The 17,861-nt window shown below is 36.2% G+C and overlaps 1 protein-coding gene across 2 annotated transcripts in view; it reads left to right on the top strand.

The window, feature by feature from the left end:
• Nucleotides 1-17,861, top strand: part of PUS10 (pseudouridine synthase 10) — a 72,673-nt gene that overhangs the window by 34,703 nt on the left and 20,109 nt on the right. For both annotated transcript variants that reach the window (XM_049651526.1, XM_049651527.1), the window contains exons 5-11: nucleotides 3,021-3,055; nucleotides 7,037-7,148; nucleotides 9,265-9,326; nucleotides 9,572-9,617; nucleotides 12,105-12,169; nucleotides 13,523-13,608; nucleotides 14,680-14,805. In XM_049651526.1, the coding sequence (XP_049507483.1) occupies nucleotides 3,021-3,055; nucleotides 7,037-7,148; nucleotides 9,265-9,326; nucleotides 9,572-9,617; nucleotides 12,105-12,169; nucleotides 13,523-13,608; nucleotides 14,680-14,805 (532 nt within the window). The remainder of the gene's footprint in view (nucleotides 1-3,020; nucleotides 3,056-7,036; nucleotides 7,149-9,264; nucleotides 9,327-9,571; nucleotides 9,618-12,104; nucleotides 12,170-13,522; nucleotides 13,609-14,679; nucleotides 14,806-17,861) is intronic.

Raw genomic sequence — 17,861 nt, 5'->3', positions numbered from 1 at the left:
AGACTTTCCATGGTGTGTGTGGGGGGGGGGGGGGGGGGGGGTGGTGGTTACCAGAATACACAAGCACTTTAGCAAGCATGTTCTTCTGCTTCATTTAGCACTTGCCTAGAATTCTGTAATACAGTTAAAGCAGAGTCTGGGATTAAGTTGTGTGGTTCCTGAATTTTCAGGAGATAACATACTGCCTTTGGTACCAAATTTGATTAAACTTGATAACTTTAATGCCATTTGGTTCTGTTGGGGAGGAAGAATTAAATTGCTTACTCTAGAGAATGATTTTTTCCCACTGACTAAGGAATAGAACATTTATTAAAATTATCTTGGTGACCTGAAAGAGAGAAATGTACTTTTCTTCCTCAGCAGAAGCAGGTCCAGGACATTATTAGCACGTAGTAAAAATTGAATAATTGAGCAACACTGACTTCTTTGGGATTCAGTCTTCCAGCCCCTGCTGTGTGATTAGTTCTGTCCAACCTGCTGGCATGCTTGAGCAGGAAGCCTGCAGAGGATTAGGAAGGAAAAACCCTTTAGCAAATCTCAGGTATTGAAGACAGTTGATTTAATTTTATATGTTACACATGGTAATCTGGTCTCCCTTGGCAACCTCCAGTTCTGCCCTACTTATAATCAGAGGATGGCAGGACATGTTGCAGATTTGATGGGCATCACCTGAAAGTGACTGTAGAAAACAGGATTTGCTTTAAAAGCAGAGATGAAAAGTTCACTAAAAAAGGACAAAAGAGGGGTGTCTGGATGGCTCAGTTGGTTGAACATCCAATTCTTGATTTTGGCTCAGGTCATGATCCCAGGGTCATGGGATTGAGCCCTGCATCAGGCTCCATGATGAGTGTTGGAGCCTTCTTAGGATTCTGTCTCTCTCTCTCTGTCTCTCTCTTCTTCTCTCCCCCACTCATGCTCTCTCTCTCTCAAAAATTTTTTTTAAAAAAGGACAGAAGAGTCTGAGTCCCCTTAAAGAAGGGACAGATAGTTCTCTATAGCTTAGATACCCATGAGGATTTTATTGATGAGAGAAGTTCCAGAACTACCTATGGCAGAGCAGTTTGGGAATCAAGTCATGGAAATCTTTTAAGGGATAATAATTTTATTATTTGTGAATTGCAGTTAAGGTTTTAATTCAAAAATGACAATAATACAATAATAGTTACTATTTGTTAAGTACATGCCAAGAATCTTACTTGGTTCTTTACATACACAACTTCATTAAATTCCCACAGTGTCCCTTGAAGGGGGGAGTATTAATACCCCTTTATGGATGAAAAAACAAGTATTTATTGACCTCTTAAAATATGAAGGCTAAAGGAAGGTGGGGCAATATTGACTGCAAGTTTCAGCTTTGGGAGACCATTATTCACTTTTTTCTATGATCATAAAGTCCTTTAAGTCTTAATAGCCTCTGTTACAAAACAATATACTAACTGATGCCCATTAATGATGACTTTTGCCATCACTGAAAAGTTTTGCCACTGAAAAGTTTCAGTTCATTCATTTTAGTCTAATTGTTTCATTTGGCACATTAGGAAACTGAGTGCCAGCAATTTAGTAATGCCTAAAGCCAGGTCTCCGGACTCCTAGTAATTTGTGTGTTATACCATATGCCCACATTCTTTGAAAGAGGGCTTGAGTAAATGAAGGAAAGGAGGATGGGGACTTGTAGTGCTATCAAAGGTGTTAGATTGAGCTAGCAAAGTAAACTACTGAATCAGAAGGTACTGATGAGGTGTTTAGGCATTGGGAACAGCTCTAGTTCTAGGTGGCTCATGTCTGAACAAAGTAATTCACCTAAGATTTCTGAAAGAGTATAAATCTTTAAAAGGATCTAGTGTCCCTCTGGTCTTTTGAAGTTTAAAAGGACAGGATTCTACGTATGAATCACAATGTGTGTGTAGGGGTGGGCGGGTCTAATATTCTAATAGCAATAATGAATGGCCACTCCTGTGACATGTGGATGCAGAGACTACATATGGTATTTTATTGACTTACACACGCGTGCTTCTGTCATGTTCACAAAATGCTATATGCTGAGGTAGGACATGTCATTTGCTTTCTATAAGGTGACAGCTGTGGGATGTCAATGGCAGACTGAGAAATCTTAGTGCCACACACTTACTGTGTCAAGCATTTTGCATGAATTTAATCCTTATAACAACCATGATTGTGAATGTTATTGTCTCCATTTTAGCAACTTTTTCAGTTTTTATTAACTCTTCCCAGAACATTTTCTCTAACATTTTATTATGAGCATTTTTTAAGGTTTTATTTTTAAGTAATCTCTACACCCAACACAGGGCTCGAACTTACAACCCCAAGATCAAAAGTTGCACACTCCACCAACTGAGCCAGCCAGGAACCCCTATTATGAGAATTTTTAAATGTTCAGTAAAGTTGAAAGAATTGTACAGCGAACACCCATATACCTACCTGGATTCTATCATTATTACTCTTTCTATATTTCCTTTATTGTATATCTAGTCATCAATTTATCTATCCACCCATCTTAGTTTTAGTTTTATTCCAAAGTGACTTACAGATGTTGGTACACTTACATATGGGTATCATTAATTAGATAGAATTAAAAATGTGTAGCTCTCTTTAAAAAAAAAAAAAAACTGAGGCCTTTAATTCTGTTTGGGGGACATAGTTTGTTCTCCATTACTTTGGGCCTTCCTCTGTGAAGAAGTAAGATATTTTAAGAAAAAAAGTAAACTCCTTATGTTACAAACTTGTATCTCATTAATGAGATAGAAATCTGTAGGGAGGAGGGAGATACCCCTGTTGAGTTCTTAGGCCACAGTAACCCAGCGTTGCAAAGTGGCATCTCACCTCATTTCTGACTTTAAATGAGATTGAGGTCATTGCCACATTTCTGAACACTTACTACTCCCCTAAAAAGAGTTTGATTAGCAAATTAGTTAAGCACTTTAGTAATGATATTGGAACTTCATTTCAATGAACATTTTTCCCCTTTTCTCTTCTTCTGGGTGTGACTAAATTGCCTACAGCATGCTGCATGGTTGCTGGTAAAACAGGAAATGGGGTAAGTAATTTAGGTAGGGAATTTTTTCTACCATTTAAATATAAGCTACCTGATTCTTTTTTTTTTTTTTTAATGTTTATTTATTTTAAGCTACCTGATATTTAAAGTACTTTTACTACTACTGCCTCCTTTTTTAGAGTGAGTTCACTAGCTCCTAGAGAAATTAACAGAAAGAAAACAAATTTATGGTATGACTTAGGTGTCAACCTTATTTAATTAATTTATTTGCATGGCATCTTACTAGTGTCTATTAAAGTGGATTCATTTTTTTGTAGATTTAACAAGAATGTAAATACATATTTTACATTTATATAAGGCACTTATATAATGTAGTTTGGCAAGCTGTTATAAAAGAATAAATTTTATACTGGTCTTAGAAACTAAATTATAAAACTATGCTCTAAAAGACACAAAGTAAAATCCTAACTAAAGCAGAAAAACAGTTGAGTTTATACACAGATAAAACATATAAAACATAGGTCCACAGTCCTTTATCTGAAACCCTTGGGGACCAAATATGTTTTGGAACTTAGAATTTTTTAGGTTTTAGAAATGCAATATGGTGTTAGATACCATATATAACATACCCCTCCCCTCATGGTCTGAGGTGGTACTCTGTAATCAAACACATTTATATTTCTGCAGTGAAACATGAATATTCACACTAAGTTTGATACACAAAGTCTCTAAAAAGCTTCACACGTTCAAGTCAGTGTTTGCTTACCGAGTTAAGAAAAAATCTTTAACTTTCCAGACCCTCTTGGATTTTGAAACTAAAAATTTTATACCAATATAAAAAGGGCTATGTGACTACTAGAGGTTCCTGTGTACTCTGGAGAGAAAAGCACAGAGAGAAGTATAGATTTCTGTATTAGAATCTTATACTTGGTTAAGTGATTTATAAAAAAAGTAATTGATTTGGCTTGTTTGTTGATTTATTTCCTCTCTCATATCTGCTTTTCTGGGAGGGTAATAGCAATATATCTGTCAAAGGTTTTGGGGTTTACTTAGGTTGTGTTAGATTAGTCTCAAATGCTTGTGTTTCTGGAATGATAAAATTTGATCCTGTGTTTGAGAAATTTTTTAGCACAGAGAATGCTATTTTCTAAATGTTTCCAGTTTCCATCCACATTGCTTGTGAGCTGCTGTTGTTATCCTTTACTGAAGAATTTTAAACTAAGCTTAGCTCTTCAAAAGATCCTGTTCAATATAGAGATACTGGAACAGAAAAAATATAAACTACTAATCTTTTCCCTCAGTGTCCATAGTTCATTCTACATTCAAAATATTGTAGAGGAATTGCCATTAAAGAATTGATTCAAGGAATTAAGAAAAATTAATTGTGCTTGGATATTTTGGTTCATCTTTCCTCTGGAATGGCTGTCATGTTGTATTGATAGAAAAAGTGATTTGCAGTTGACATCCTTATCAGTAGTTATCTGACACAGGAGAGAGGGAAACGTGGTACTAAGTACTAAATTGGGACTGAATTTAATTCAGTGACTACTAATTCCTCTAAAGGACCATCAAGCATATGCTAAGGACTTCTATGAAAACATTTACCCTACATTATGTTAGAAAAGTTATGGGGTGCCTGGGTGGCTTAGTCGGTTAAGCATCTGACTCTTCATTCTGGCTCAGGTCACGATGTCACGGTTTGTGAGTTCAAGCCCCATGTCGGGCTCTCTGTTGATAGCATGGAGCCTGCTTGGGATTCTGTCTGTCTCTGCCCCTCCCCAACTTTCTCCCTCTTTCACTCTCTCAAAAAAATAAACTTAAAAAAAAAGTTATTAGCCACATTCATGTGGCAGAAAGTGAAATCTGGCATTTTAAGTGTTAATTATTTGCCTTATATATTAAGGTTTCCAAGCTGTCTACTAACCCTTTCTACCAGCTCTTTAATCTGGAAGGAAAAATAATGGAATTTTTTTTTAACTGGACTAAGATATCTAAATATATTTAAAAGACTATGAAGGGTTTAAAATGCCACTTTTCTTAAATACATGAGAAATGTTTTAACTCATATTTAGGATTGGTTTTTGCTGTAACCCCTTGTACTCTCTTGGGTCTAAACAATGTTTAAATGGTTTTCTATTCTTGTATTTTTTTGTTTCAACTTTTTATCCTTTAAAATGTGTTCTCATACATTAGTTATTTACTTTTCAACTGTGATGCTATATTATGCCAATATCATTAAACTGTTGACACAACATCAAATAGTCTTTTAAAATACTTAAAAAGTTTCTAATATTCAGAGAATTGGGAACAGTTTATGAAGCTCAAACACTTAGTGTTTCAATAAGTTCTTAAATGTAGAGAAATAATATGATTATTTGTCAGATATAGAGTTTATCAGGGTATTTCATTGTTAAACCACAATTCCAAAGCATATGAAAACATTCTGTGTAATCAGTTATACTTTCAACTGGATATCGAATTGGTACATCAACTATTTCTTAACTTTATTTCTAGAGGAAAGTCATCTTTACATATTTTTTTAGATCAATTACATTTAGCCATTAGCTAAATTATTTTTTGTTTTCTACCTGCAGTTAGTAGTGTCTTTTGGTCTTCAAGAATTAAATTACAATGAATATTTGATATAAGTAGTCATTTTCTATCAGTGAAAGTTGTACATTAGAAAAAATGATTCACAAGCTGGCCCTAACATCTCTTTTGTTAAAAGAAGCCCTGTATATAGCTGTAAGACTGATTTGTAGTTTTAATAATTTGAATGAAGTGAGTGGACTTGTTAATGTATTAGTGATATCATATTATACTCAGCATAACAAAGCAGTTTTAATAATATCATAGCATGCATGTTTTTCTTTTCTTTTCACTTCAGTTCCTTTCTTTTTTTTCTTCCTCCCTCCCTTCCTCTTTCCCTCCCTCTTTCTTCCTTTCTCTCTTTCTTTCTCTCTTTTTATTTTTTAAGTAGGTTCCATGCCCAGTGTGGGGTTTGAACTCATGACCCAGAGATGAAGAGTCTCATGCTCTACTGACTCAGTCAGCCAGGCACCCCCTTCAGTTCCTTTCTATAACAATTTTAGTCGTAAAATTGTTCAAACTCAAACTAAAAGCTAGAAATCATAATTGGGACTTCCCCAAATCTGTTTATTGGCTCATGAGTAGATTTGGGGGGAATGTCAGATTTTTATTCAGACATTTTTCTGATATTAAATTGACAAGCATTTCAGCACATTGATATTTTAGAATTTAATGTTTCTTCTTCAGCAGTAAAATACAGCTTGTACACTGATTTCCCAAAAGTAAGCCCCATTATCAGGAGGAGAGTAGATACAAACATTTTTAGTCTGGATGAGGTTATCCTAATACACAGTTTTGTTGTTTCTGAGCAATAAATAATCCCTTCTATTACACCTTTCTGTCTTCTGATGTATACATCCAGGAATCTGGCAATGGTAGCTCAGAAAAGGTCATTAATATTCTTTTGTCTTTGAAGTTTAAAAACTATCTTATATACCATTTTATTTATTTATTTATTTATTTATTTATTTCATACCATTTAAAATGTTTTGTTTTGTTTTTTTAATTTTTTTTTCAACGTTTTTTATTTATTTTTGGGACAGAGAGAGACAGAGCATGAACGGGGGAGGGGCAGAGAGAGAGGGAGACACAGAATCGGAAACAGGCTCCAGGCTCCGAGCCATCATCAGCCCAGAGCCTGACGCGGGGGCTCGAACTCACGGACCGCGAGATCGTGACCTGGCTGAAGTCGGACGCTTAACCGACTGCGCCACCCAGGCGCCCCTAAAATGTTTTTTGATTCTACTAGATGATAAGGTCCACGAGCTGAGGGATTTTTGTCTACTTGTTCTCTACTTTCTAGCTAATGTGTAAAATAGCACCTGGCACATAGTAGGCACTCAATAAATATTTTTAAATAATTGCATAAATTTTTGCCTTTAGTTGAAAAAGTGAAATTTTTCATGTCAGTGAATTAATTTTTATGTTATTCAGAAAGCAGAATCTGTCTCTGGGAAGAAATGATATAGTTCAGCTAAAAGAAGCCTACAAATGGATAACTCACCCCCTGTTTTCAGAGGAACTGGGTGTTCCCATTGATGGAAAGGTATTTGATCATCAGCACTGTTAATTTTGTTCGCTGGTTTTACATCATCATATGGCAGAATTTTGATTAGTCAAAATAATCTTCTCTTTAAATAATGGAGGATTTTTAAACTTTTAACATCTTATTTTCTAACAGTCTTAAATTGAGAAAGTTTTTATTTTTTTTAAGACTTCTTTGTGATCTAAGACATTTATGTGTATAACAAGTATAGTGTACCCTAATTGACTTTAAAAGATTAGAAATTAATCTATGCCTTTAATATATTTATAGTTTAATTGGAGAGACACATATTAATACAGAGCAATACATAAGTAACTATGAGTAACTTATGTAACTTAAATAGTCAACTCTGGTTATCTGTGGCTAATCTTATTTTCAGATATAATCAGTCAACTACAGTGAGCGTGGATCCAATCTATCCCACCTTGTTGGTATCTCAAGTCCCTCCTTTTCAATTTTAAGTAGACACCGCCTTTGAAACCAGAACACTTAGCTGTCTCCCCTATTCCAGAACAGACCTCACCTCAGTCTCCAGAATGGATTGAATTTAGGGGAGAGTTCGACAGGTTTCCAGATGTGGAAACAGGACATATTACCAGCTTCTCTTAAATTAGATTTTAATAGTATGGCCTCATAGCCTTATCATTTTGCTTGAAGGAAATTCCCTGAATATCAGATACACCTTTTATTCCAGTAAAATCACCAAACCATCCTTCAAAGCTAAATAGTTAAAAAAAATTTTTCACCATTCAGAAAAATTCTTAGCTCTGTTTCTCTCTGTTCATATGAATAAACTCTGTCCTTTAAACTGAATACTGATAGAATAGAGAATAAAACCACTTCACACATATACAGAGAGGAAATGAGGTAATGAAAGTACTTTGGAAATTAGAGAAGTTATTGATGCAAAATATTTTTACCTCAAACTTCAGTTTTGAAGCATAAGTAATTTTACATGTTGAACCAGTGAGAACAGAAAATAGAAAACAAAAAGATGCAAGTGTACTAATAGATTCAGAATGAGTGAAGTTTTCTTGAGTAAAAGGAATGTCTTGTGATTTTAATTTTACTTTGTAGATTAGAGAGAAAAAAAAAACCTAGTTATTCATTATTGTGATTCTAGAGTAGCTAATATGCTTGCTGATGATTCAATGCAATCAATAAATATAGAAATACTCAATAAAGAAGAATAAATTGTTACATGGTGTGGCATTTATTGTTTTTCTCTATGTTGAATTTTTGTTCTCTGTGGAGATGAATGTATATAGAGTATGAAATTGTGCTTATTTTGTATGCAAGGATGTTCATTATAGCATTTTTTAATAACAGAAAAGCTTACAACTTAAATGTCCAACAGTCCCTAGAGTTGAAAAGATGTCCTTGGCATATTAATTGAAGTAATTTTCCAAAAGTATGTTTAATATCCCATGAAGTATATACATTTATGTTTATATTATAAAAATAGCTAAAAGGAAACACGCCAAACTGTTACTACATTCTACCTCAGTGGTGTGGGATTAAAAAAATCCATTCTGTGTTTGTTTATTTTATAATTTGTATGTATCATTTTTGTGATAAAAAGCTAAGATCTCTCTTTTAAAATTCAAATCCATTAAGAAGTTTGAGCACTTAAAAATAAAGCGTTAGCACAAAAATAATAAAAAAATAAAGCCTTGTACAGAGATTTTAAGTATGTGAATAAAATGCTTTTGCCTTGCTAATAATCCTAATCATAATACTGACAGGAACAATTCTTTCAGTTATCTCTTTCCAGTTCCCTGAATTCTCTTTCATCTTCACATCGAATTTATATACATGCACAAAAATCATACAAATTTATTTCAAAATTTGTTAAAATTTTTTTTTTGGTAGAATCACTAGTAATTGAGCTTTGAAGTGAAAAAAAAAAAAACAAAAAAACAAACAAAAAACCCAACAAAATTATATCCTTTTCAGTGGCCCTGTGAACAAGCTGATTTGAGAACAGTAGTATTCCAGTTTTCCTTCTCATTCGTTTTCTGAGCCAATCTTTGAGAGTTAATTTCTATTTCCATTCATAAGTGGTTAGATGTTGGTTTCCTTTTGCTCATTTTTAAACTGTCTTTATAATTTTTAGAGCTTGTTTGAAGTGAGTGTGATCTTTGCTCACCCAGAAACAGTTGAGGATTGCCACTTCCTGTAAGTTGCTACGTAAACAATGTCAATTGTGTAACATTGTTAATGCTTTTGGGTTTTCATGAAACAGCCCTCTTTGTAACTTGTCATGTTTTAGCAGATTAAACCAATACAGCTGGCATAGAGATTCATTTTGTCTGTTCCTAATATCCTGAATTTAGCAGCAATATTATATAAAATATATTTGAGTTATATTCACCCCAAAATAAACTCATTAACTTTTCTTTATTAACTTGGATTTTACTTAGACGTGCAATATGCCCAGATTGCTTCAAGCCAGCCAAAAACAAACAGGTAAAGATTCCTCCTTTTTATTCTTTATTGAGTTTTATTTGAGCTGAATATTCAAATTAACAACAAAATGATATGTGTTAGAGATGTTGTCAATGTATCTTTTAATCATTCTTTAAATATTTCCATTTGCTACAGTTATTTTTTTTCCAACTCTGAACACCTTTGCCTCTAGCTAGGAAGTCATAACACAAACATTCTCATATTTGTGTCACTGTCTAGGTTGTCTCCCTGGTGTTGTTAAATTTAGAACCAGTGTTTCAATGATGTTACTGTTATCCGTTTGGGGAAATTCGACTTTGAGGTTTTATTCCCAAAATTACATCATTGGGGAAAATCCATGTTAATTATTAGCATTCCAAACTTTTGTCTAATACTCATTTTCTAGAAATTGGCATTTAAGAAATATAATCCAAAATAAATTATTTTACTTAGGACAATCTGAATTAATATGCCTATTTCAGGCTACATTTGCAAAAGGGCATTTTATACAAACTCCCCTTTATTTGATGTGAGCTGGTTTTCATGTTAATGAGCAAAATAGTTAGCATGCATTTCAGTTTCTGCTATGCCAGGGTAGAATGGCATGGCAACAATATTGGCAAGATTTCATGCCACAGATACTTACCTGGTTTTATGTGAAGATTCAAGCATTACTTTTACTGACATCCATTTTACCCTTATGGTCGTTAAAAAGAATATAAACTTGGGGCATCTGGGTGGCGCAGTCTATTAAGTGTCTGACTCTTGATTTTGGCTCAGGTCATGGTCCCAGGGCCATGGGATCAAGTCCCACATCGGGCTCTGCACTGAGCATGGAGCCTGCTTAAAAGATTCTCTCTCCTGGGGCACCTGGGTGGCTCAGTCGGTTAAGTGTCTGACTCTTGATTTCAGCTCCGGTCATGATCTCAAGGTTTGTGGGTTTGAACTCCACGTAGGACTCTGCACTGATTGTGCGAAGCCTTCTTGGGATTCTCTCTCTCTCTCTACCTCTGCCCCTACCCTGCTCACATGCGTGCACGCACATGCTCTAAAAAATGTATGTGTGTGTGTGTGTGTGTGTGTGTGTGTATGTGTGTATGTGGTAGATATGCTAGAACAAATTAGTGTATATATACGTGGCGTATATATACATATATATATGTGTATATACATATATGTGTGTGTGTGTGTGTGTGTGTGTGTGTGTGTGTGTGTGTATTCATTGCCAAAGATACATCTGTTAGTCTTTACTCTTGCTTTGACTGGTTGCTGAGCCTTTTGGAACCAGGGGGTGGTAGGGGGAGGGGGTGTTGAGGGATGGGAGACAGAGTTGGCACCATTTGTCAAATTCCCTGTGCAGCAAGTGTAAATGTGAGAAAGTCTAAAGCACTGCTTCCCACCTTTCTCACATCATGATACACCTAGAACATTACCATGTTTGTTCAGCACCCTGAAGTTAACAAGTTGCTCTAATCTGGAAGCAATTGGTCTAGGGGTTCTTCGGCCCTTGTGAATTAGAGGGCTCAACATCTTGGCACAACTGTAGCTCGTTGCTTTGCCATACTAGTTGGAAAGCTCTGCCCAAATGACCTGTAGCCATGTTTATATTGAAGATCTCATTGCATTGTTTGTTATCTTTGAGGAAATATACAGGTACCAGCACCAAATTGTAGAACAAGGAAATTTTTGTCAAAGCATCACAGATACCACATCATTTGGCCAGTGGTATAGTGTATGTAGTTTTCCTGCCTTATTGCTGATTAGCAATTAATCAATTGCTAATTAAATAATGACAGTTGACAATTAAATAATTGACAATTAAATGTCAATTTAATTGCTGATTAGCAATTAAATAACCTTTTGAGATTCTTTCAGGCTTAAGTTTTCATATCTTAACAAATAGGCACTGAATTTTCAGTTTTAACCCTATAATTTGGGGTTCTCCAAAATATGGTTTAGAAAATCATTGATTTGATGATAAACTGTTGAGAGACCTACATTGTGCCTCTTTTTAGTCAAGTGTAATTTCACAAAACAGAAAAAGTAATTGTAATTTATCATAGTAAGCCATGTATATATACACTAATTTGTTCTAGCATATCTACCATATGGTTTGACTTTTCTTATTTAAAAAAACCCAAAGTGGGACATTTGTTATAGATGTCCTTCTGTTACAGTGGATCTGTTTACTTTCTCTGTGGCTGGCGAGTGGTGTTGAGCTGCTAGATGCCAGGGCGGGCTTGTTGGCTCTGTTTACTCTTAGCCTGGCAACCAACTGCTGAACTGTTCTGCTAGATCTACATGGTGTTATGGACACAGACTAGACTGAAAAGAAAGGCTGTGGGGAGAACTGATGGAATAAATGCTTATGTTTTACCTTCTTGAAGCTATTAAGTATTTCTCTCCTTTAAAATGATGTAATTTCCCCAACTATGTTCTGTGTTTCACCTCTGATGTTTTCTTGTCTGAGTGATAAAATGTCTTTTCTTTTCATTTTACCTTATATAGTCAGTGTTCACTAGAATGGCAGTTGTGAAAGCGTTGAATAAGATAAAAGAAGAGGATTTCCGCAAGTGAGTAGAAGTATAGAAACATGGCGGCATCATGGAATTTTAGAATAAAGGGAATGTTAGAGATAATCTAACATCCAGTCTCTAAAACAAGGCTGGATGTATTTCAGGGATGATGATTGTGTCTTAGTCATTATTATATTCCCAAATCCCTGGCTCAGTACCTGGCATGTACTAGTGTTCAGTAAATGTTTATTGGACTGGTATTTGAATTGGTGTGTCAAATCCAACTTCTTTATCTTTAGAAGAGCATGTTGAGGGAGTTGACTTGCCTAAGATTTCAACTGGGTAATAGAATAGGCTTAGAGCCAGGGTTCCTGTCTCTCCAGCCCAGAGTTGGTCCCATTACATCCCCCATTTTGAGTATTGTCCATCTGAAGACGAGGGAGAAAAAGGCCCTTCACTTGTTAAAATATGCTGAAATACAATAAACCTCATATTTTAATTCTCATTGTATTCATTTTGTTCAATAATATATCATGGTTATCTTTCCAGAATATCCTTGAATAAATTTCAAACAATAAAGTTGTGAGGAAGGTTTTATATATTTTATTGACTAAAAGTGAGACTCAGGAAGTGGAAATACTTACACTAAAGTTTAGAAAGTAAAGTCAGCCTCTCTTTGCAAGCAATAGGTCCTGAACTTCTAAGTCATTTTTTTTGTTAAGACACCTTAGGAAACTGTATGAAATTTTCAAGCCAAGCATTTGGAGTCCATCCACATTGAGTCATTTACAGGTAGACTCCAGTCCATGGCTTTGGAAGTTCCCAGATGGTAGACAGAAAATAAAGCCATACATTGCTCTTTTCTGTCCTCAGATTGAAGTTTTTTAGTTAAAAGGGCAGAGTCTGCCACATTCCACTTTTTCTGGCCCTGTGTGTGATCTAATTCCCAAGGTCATAGTTGGAATGAGAAAGAGAAAGAGAGAAAACTGGTGGAGACCCTCCCCACAGGTGGGACTTACCAGCTTTACCCAAATGATTAACGATTTTTTAAGCTGGCACCAACTGTTCATAGGGAGCAAGATGGCTAAAGACCCTGGAGAGGCTTCCACTTCATAAATATGGGTTTTTCTCTTAGATCTCAAGGCTGTTAAAAATTATCATCTGGGAACATGCAGCCTCCTGAGTGAAAGGTAGTAGCAGAGCCCTGATTTACTTTGTGTCAGTCTCGTGTATTAAAGTGTACTTGAGGTGTAAAAGATCTTTATGATTTCAAAACTTAAAGTTAGGGAGTGGCTTAGTCCGTGAGAGACTCGGGTTCCGTGTGTCTCAGACAATGCTGATTCATCCTAGTTATGTGGTTCAATATCTTTTCTGGAAAATAGTAGCTGTAAAATTTATTTTGTTTTGCAGGCAGTTTCCTTGTCCTCCAAACTCACCAAAGGCTGTATGCACTGTTCTTGAAATTGAGTGTGCTCATGGTGCTGTTTTTGTGGCTGGTAAAATATTTAGTCTAGAATATACTTATGCTGTCAACTTACTATCCTTTCTGAAAACTCAAGTCACCTCTCTGTTTCCTTTTAATTTTTGTTACCAGGTTCTGATTAATTAACTCTTTTGAGAACTAGGACTGATAGTCAAGCTTATTTTAGCTTCTGTAGGTATTCTCAAGGTCCACTCAGATTGGTTATTTGAAATACCATGCCAAAGGGAAATGACACTTCTTAAGTTTTAATAGTTTCCATCAGAGGTGGCCAATACCCATAGAAATATGGGTAGATGCAGAGACCCGAAACTGATCGGGAGAAACATAGCTACAGAAAGCATAAAAGCAAACTTGAAAAAAATAATTTTATTATCTGCAGAATGACTGAAGATTTGAGTTTCTGCTTTAAATAAAAAATTGTTGCATTGACCTTCCCAAGAGGTAATCTAGCAGATAGTTTTTGTTTTGAAAGCTACATCTATTTCATAGTAATGGCCGAAATGAAATTGTTTCGTGGTCTTAACTATAATACTCTGCCCTGTGGTAATGAAAGCTACCTGCCATGGTGCAGCTTTCTTCATAAAGCAGTGAGTCATTTTCTGTTTGTTTTTTTTTGTTTTTTTTAATTAAAAAACTTCAAAATTTCCCGTATTTGAAGTCTTTGGAATATATTATCACCAATGAGTATTGCATTAAAGTATTATTAATCAGGCATAAAAGCAGTAGTTGCTGGGTTTTTTGGTAATGACCCTTGGTGTGTTCCATAATATAACTTGTTCAGCCAGCCAATCGGATTAATAAATATATTGAGCATTTTATTTTTTTTTATTGAGCATTTCTTTAGAGCTCGTTTGATGATTCATATCATGTCTTTAACCATCTCTTCTATTGTTACCTTAAATCTTTTAATTTAATTATTTATATGTCTGTATGCTGGCTCCCCAAGTTAGATTGTAAGTTAGTTGAAGGGTAAGCCTTGCTTTGTATCGTGGCACCTAGGATATTGGCACTCAGTATATAGTTGTTTTATCTTATTATGTTAATTATATCATTCCATCCAGGCTACCTTATGTTTCTTTGGCAGGGAGATATAATAAATATTCCAGGAATCTACCGCAAACTCCTTGGATAATTGATGGAGAAAGGAAGCTGGAATCTTCAGTGGAAGAATTAATTTCAGACCATCTTTTGGCAGTATTCAAAGCAGAGAGTAAGTGTTATAATATTCATATTTTAAATACATTGTCATTCATGAATAGGTTTCTTTGCAGTGGCGGGAAAGATTTCTAAATTTTGTAAATCACCAGATCTAGACTCCTTGCCTGGCAGCTTCCCATGAACAAGGGTCACCATGTCCTGAGCACCTCTGGCTTGGGCTGGATTTGAGCCGAGGATTTCTTTCGTCTCTCAAGATGACTATTCTTTCCTGGGAAAATTCAAAACCACTGAAACTATTTTAAGTGAATGCACTTAAGTTCTGACCTTGGGACACCTCAGACTTGGCCTCTTTTGGGGGAATATGAGGAAATTAAAACACAACTTCCACATCCAGTTCTTGTTCAAGAATAATCGCTGGTAAAAAAAAAAAAAAAAAAAAAAAAAGAATAATCGCTGGCAAATGTCTAGCTTCCACCTTAACTGCTAAAATGTCCTGGGATAAAGTTCAAGCCTAGAGAAAGCAGGTCAACAGCTACCATTTCATGAAGACTTCATGATAGTTGTGTTGTATTTTAATTTTCCAGGTATTAATGAGCCCAGGTTTGTGGGATGAGTCAGATCCTGCCAGGTTTAGGTTTTCTCTGTCTCTGTAGGTCTGCCAGGTCGCAGACCACATAGAGACTGTGATTTCACCTAGGATTAGGCTAGAGGGAAGGGGCTAAGATTTCAATTGCAGGAAGTCATGTTGTACAACAGGAAAAACTGTAGGCCATAAGCAATGATTGATTTACTTTAAAGTGGGTCTCCTAGCATAATTAGAACACTTTTTTTGAGGAAGCAACTAGATATCTACTCTTCTCTCTGAAAAACCTTGAGACAAGACTGCTTTAGGAATGGCAAGCAGATGATTGAGATGAGATATGGCTATTCCTTCTTCCACCTCTCTGGCTTGTCAAGAAGGAAGACAAGCACTTTAAAACACATCCCTCTTATAATTTGTTGCCTATCAGGTAGGTGGACTCTCTTTTTAAGGGTCTTTAAGAATTGTTTACTGAATAAAGAAGAAATTAACCTAGCAACCTAACGTTTTCCAAAATCTCAGCAGTAAAGACTCTGGGATAAGGGACACCTGGGTGGCTCAGTCAGTTAAGTATCCGACTCTTGATCTTGGCTCAGGTCATGATCTCACAGTTTGTGAGTTCAAGCCCCATGTAGGGCTCTGCAGTGACAGTGTGGAGCCTGCTTGGGATTCTCTCTCTCCCTCTCCTTCTGCCCCTCCTCCGCTTGTGTGTGCATGTATTCTGTCTGTCTGTCTGTCTCTCTCTCAAAATAAATAAATAAACTTAAAAAAAAAAAAGGACTCTGGGATATTGCCATGAGCTTTTACTTGGTTAATATCTACATACTGGGTATCGTGTAAGATTTATCCAAATTATAAGGAAGTGAAAATTAAGCTTTAGTACAAAAAGTTTCTTTCAAACTCTTTTTGGAGCCACCTGACTCTCTTTCTATAAGATGATTCAAGAAACTTTCAGTTTTGATTATTTGGGTCTCAAGGAAGGCCCCATTGCCAAGAGGGCCGTCAGGAGGCTCTGAAACAGATGTGTTTCCCCCTTGCAATCTTTCATGAAGTTAGCTTGGTTTCATTTTCCATTTGAGGGGGGGAAATTGTCCCCAAACTGAAAATGAAGCAAACTGTGTGTTTAGCATCTGTAATTGTGTCCTGAGGAAATTTATTGAGAGCTGCTTGAGAAAAAGCAGACCTCTGGGCCTTGATGCTAACTGGCTCCTTGTCAGGGGATAAAACCTGTTGTTAGAAATGCCTGATTGATAGCATCAATTTGCTAAACCTGTGTATCTCAGATATATTACTCATTATTTCTGCAGATAACATGTGACAACTCTGGGAAGATGGTTCTGACTGATGTACCTCTATGTTTTACAACTCTTTGAAAATAAGTGGTATTATATGAGGCAGTCTAGCTACTCTTATAAAGGTCCCTTCCCCTAAATGGGAGATTTCTCAGTCACTTCAAACTGGCACATCATATTATCAATTTGCTAATCCCCTGGTTAATGAGTAGTAAACTTGGACACACTCTCAAAGTCACTGTGTCTAAGAAACTTTCCCCTAATACATTTGCTATTTCACTTATTGAATAAATATCTGTCATGTTATTTCCCTACTGAAAACTTGTCAATGACTACATGCAGGATAAAATCCAAACTATTGAACTTGATCTTCTGAGGCCTTCATCATCTGGCCTCTGCCCATTTTTCAGTTCCATCATCTGTGTGTTCTGTATGAGGGCCACTACCCACTACATACTAGCTGAACTGCTGATAGTTCCTGATCATTCTTGCACTTGGTTTTGTTTTTGTTTTTACAATTTCTGTTCCTTTGAGCAAAAGGAACTCACAGGATTATGGGGATAAGACAAGGCATAATGTGAATTTAGAAAACTCAACCAGGGCACCTGTCTGACCCAATCAGTGAAGCGTATAACTCTTGATCTCAGGTCTGAGTTCTGAGCCCCACATTGATGGGGTGTAGAGATTACTTAACAATAAAATCTTTAAAAAAACAGAAAAGAAGGGACGCCTGGGTGGCTCAGTCAGTTGAGCGTCTGACTCTTGGTTTCGGCTCAGGTTATGATCTCACAGTTTGTGGGTTCGAGCCCCACATCAGGCTCTGTGCTGGCAGTGCAGAGCCTGCTTGGGATTCTCTCTCTCTCCTTCTCTCTCTGCCCATCCCTCACTTGTGCTGTCTCTGTCACTCTCAAAATAAATCAACTTAAAAAATTTTTTTAAAAAGGGGCGCCTGGGTCACTCAGTCAGTTAAGAGTCTCATGCTCTACCGACTGAGCTAGCCGGGCGCCCTCACTCAGTCAGTTAAGCATCCGATTTTAGCTCTCAGAGATCAGGTCATGATCTCACAGTTTGTGGGTTCGAGCCCCGCGTCGGGCTCTGTGCTGACAGCTCAGGGCCTAAAGCCTGCTTCGGATTCTGTGTCTCCCTCTCTCTCTGCACTTCCCCCACTCATGCCGTGCCTCTCTCCTTCAAAAATAAATAAACATCAAAAAAATTAAAAAAAAAAAAGAAAAAAAA

Source organism: Panthera uncia (assembly GCF_023721935.1).
Source record: "Panthera uncia isolate 11264 chromosome A3 unlocalized genomic scaffold, Puncia_PCG_1.0 HiC_scaffold_11, whole genome shotgun sequence".
Lineage (NCBI taxonomy): Eukaryota > Metazoa > Chordata > Mammalia > Carnivora > Felidae > Panthera > Panthera uncia.
Note: the sequence above shows the minus strand (reverse complement) of the source record. Positions and strands in the feature narration are given on the sequence as shown.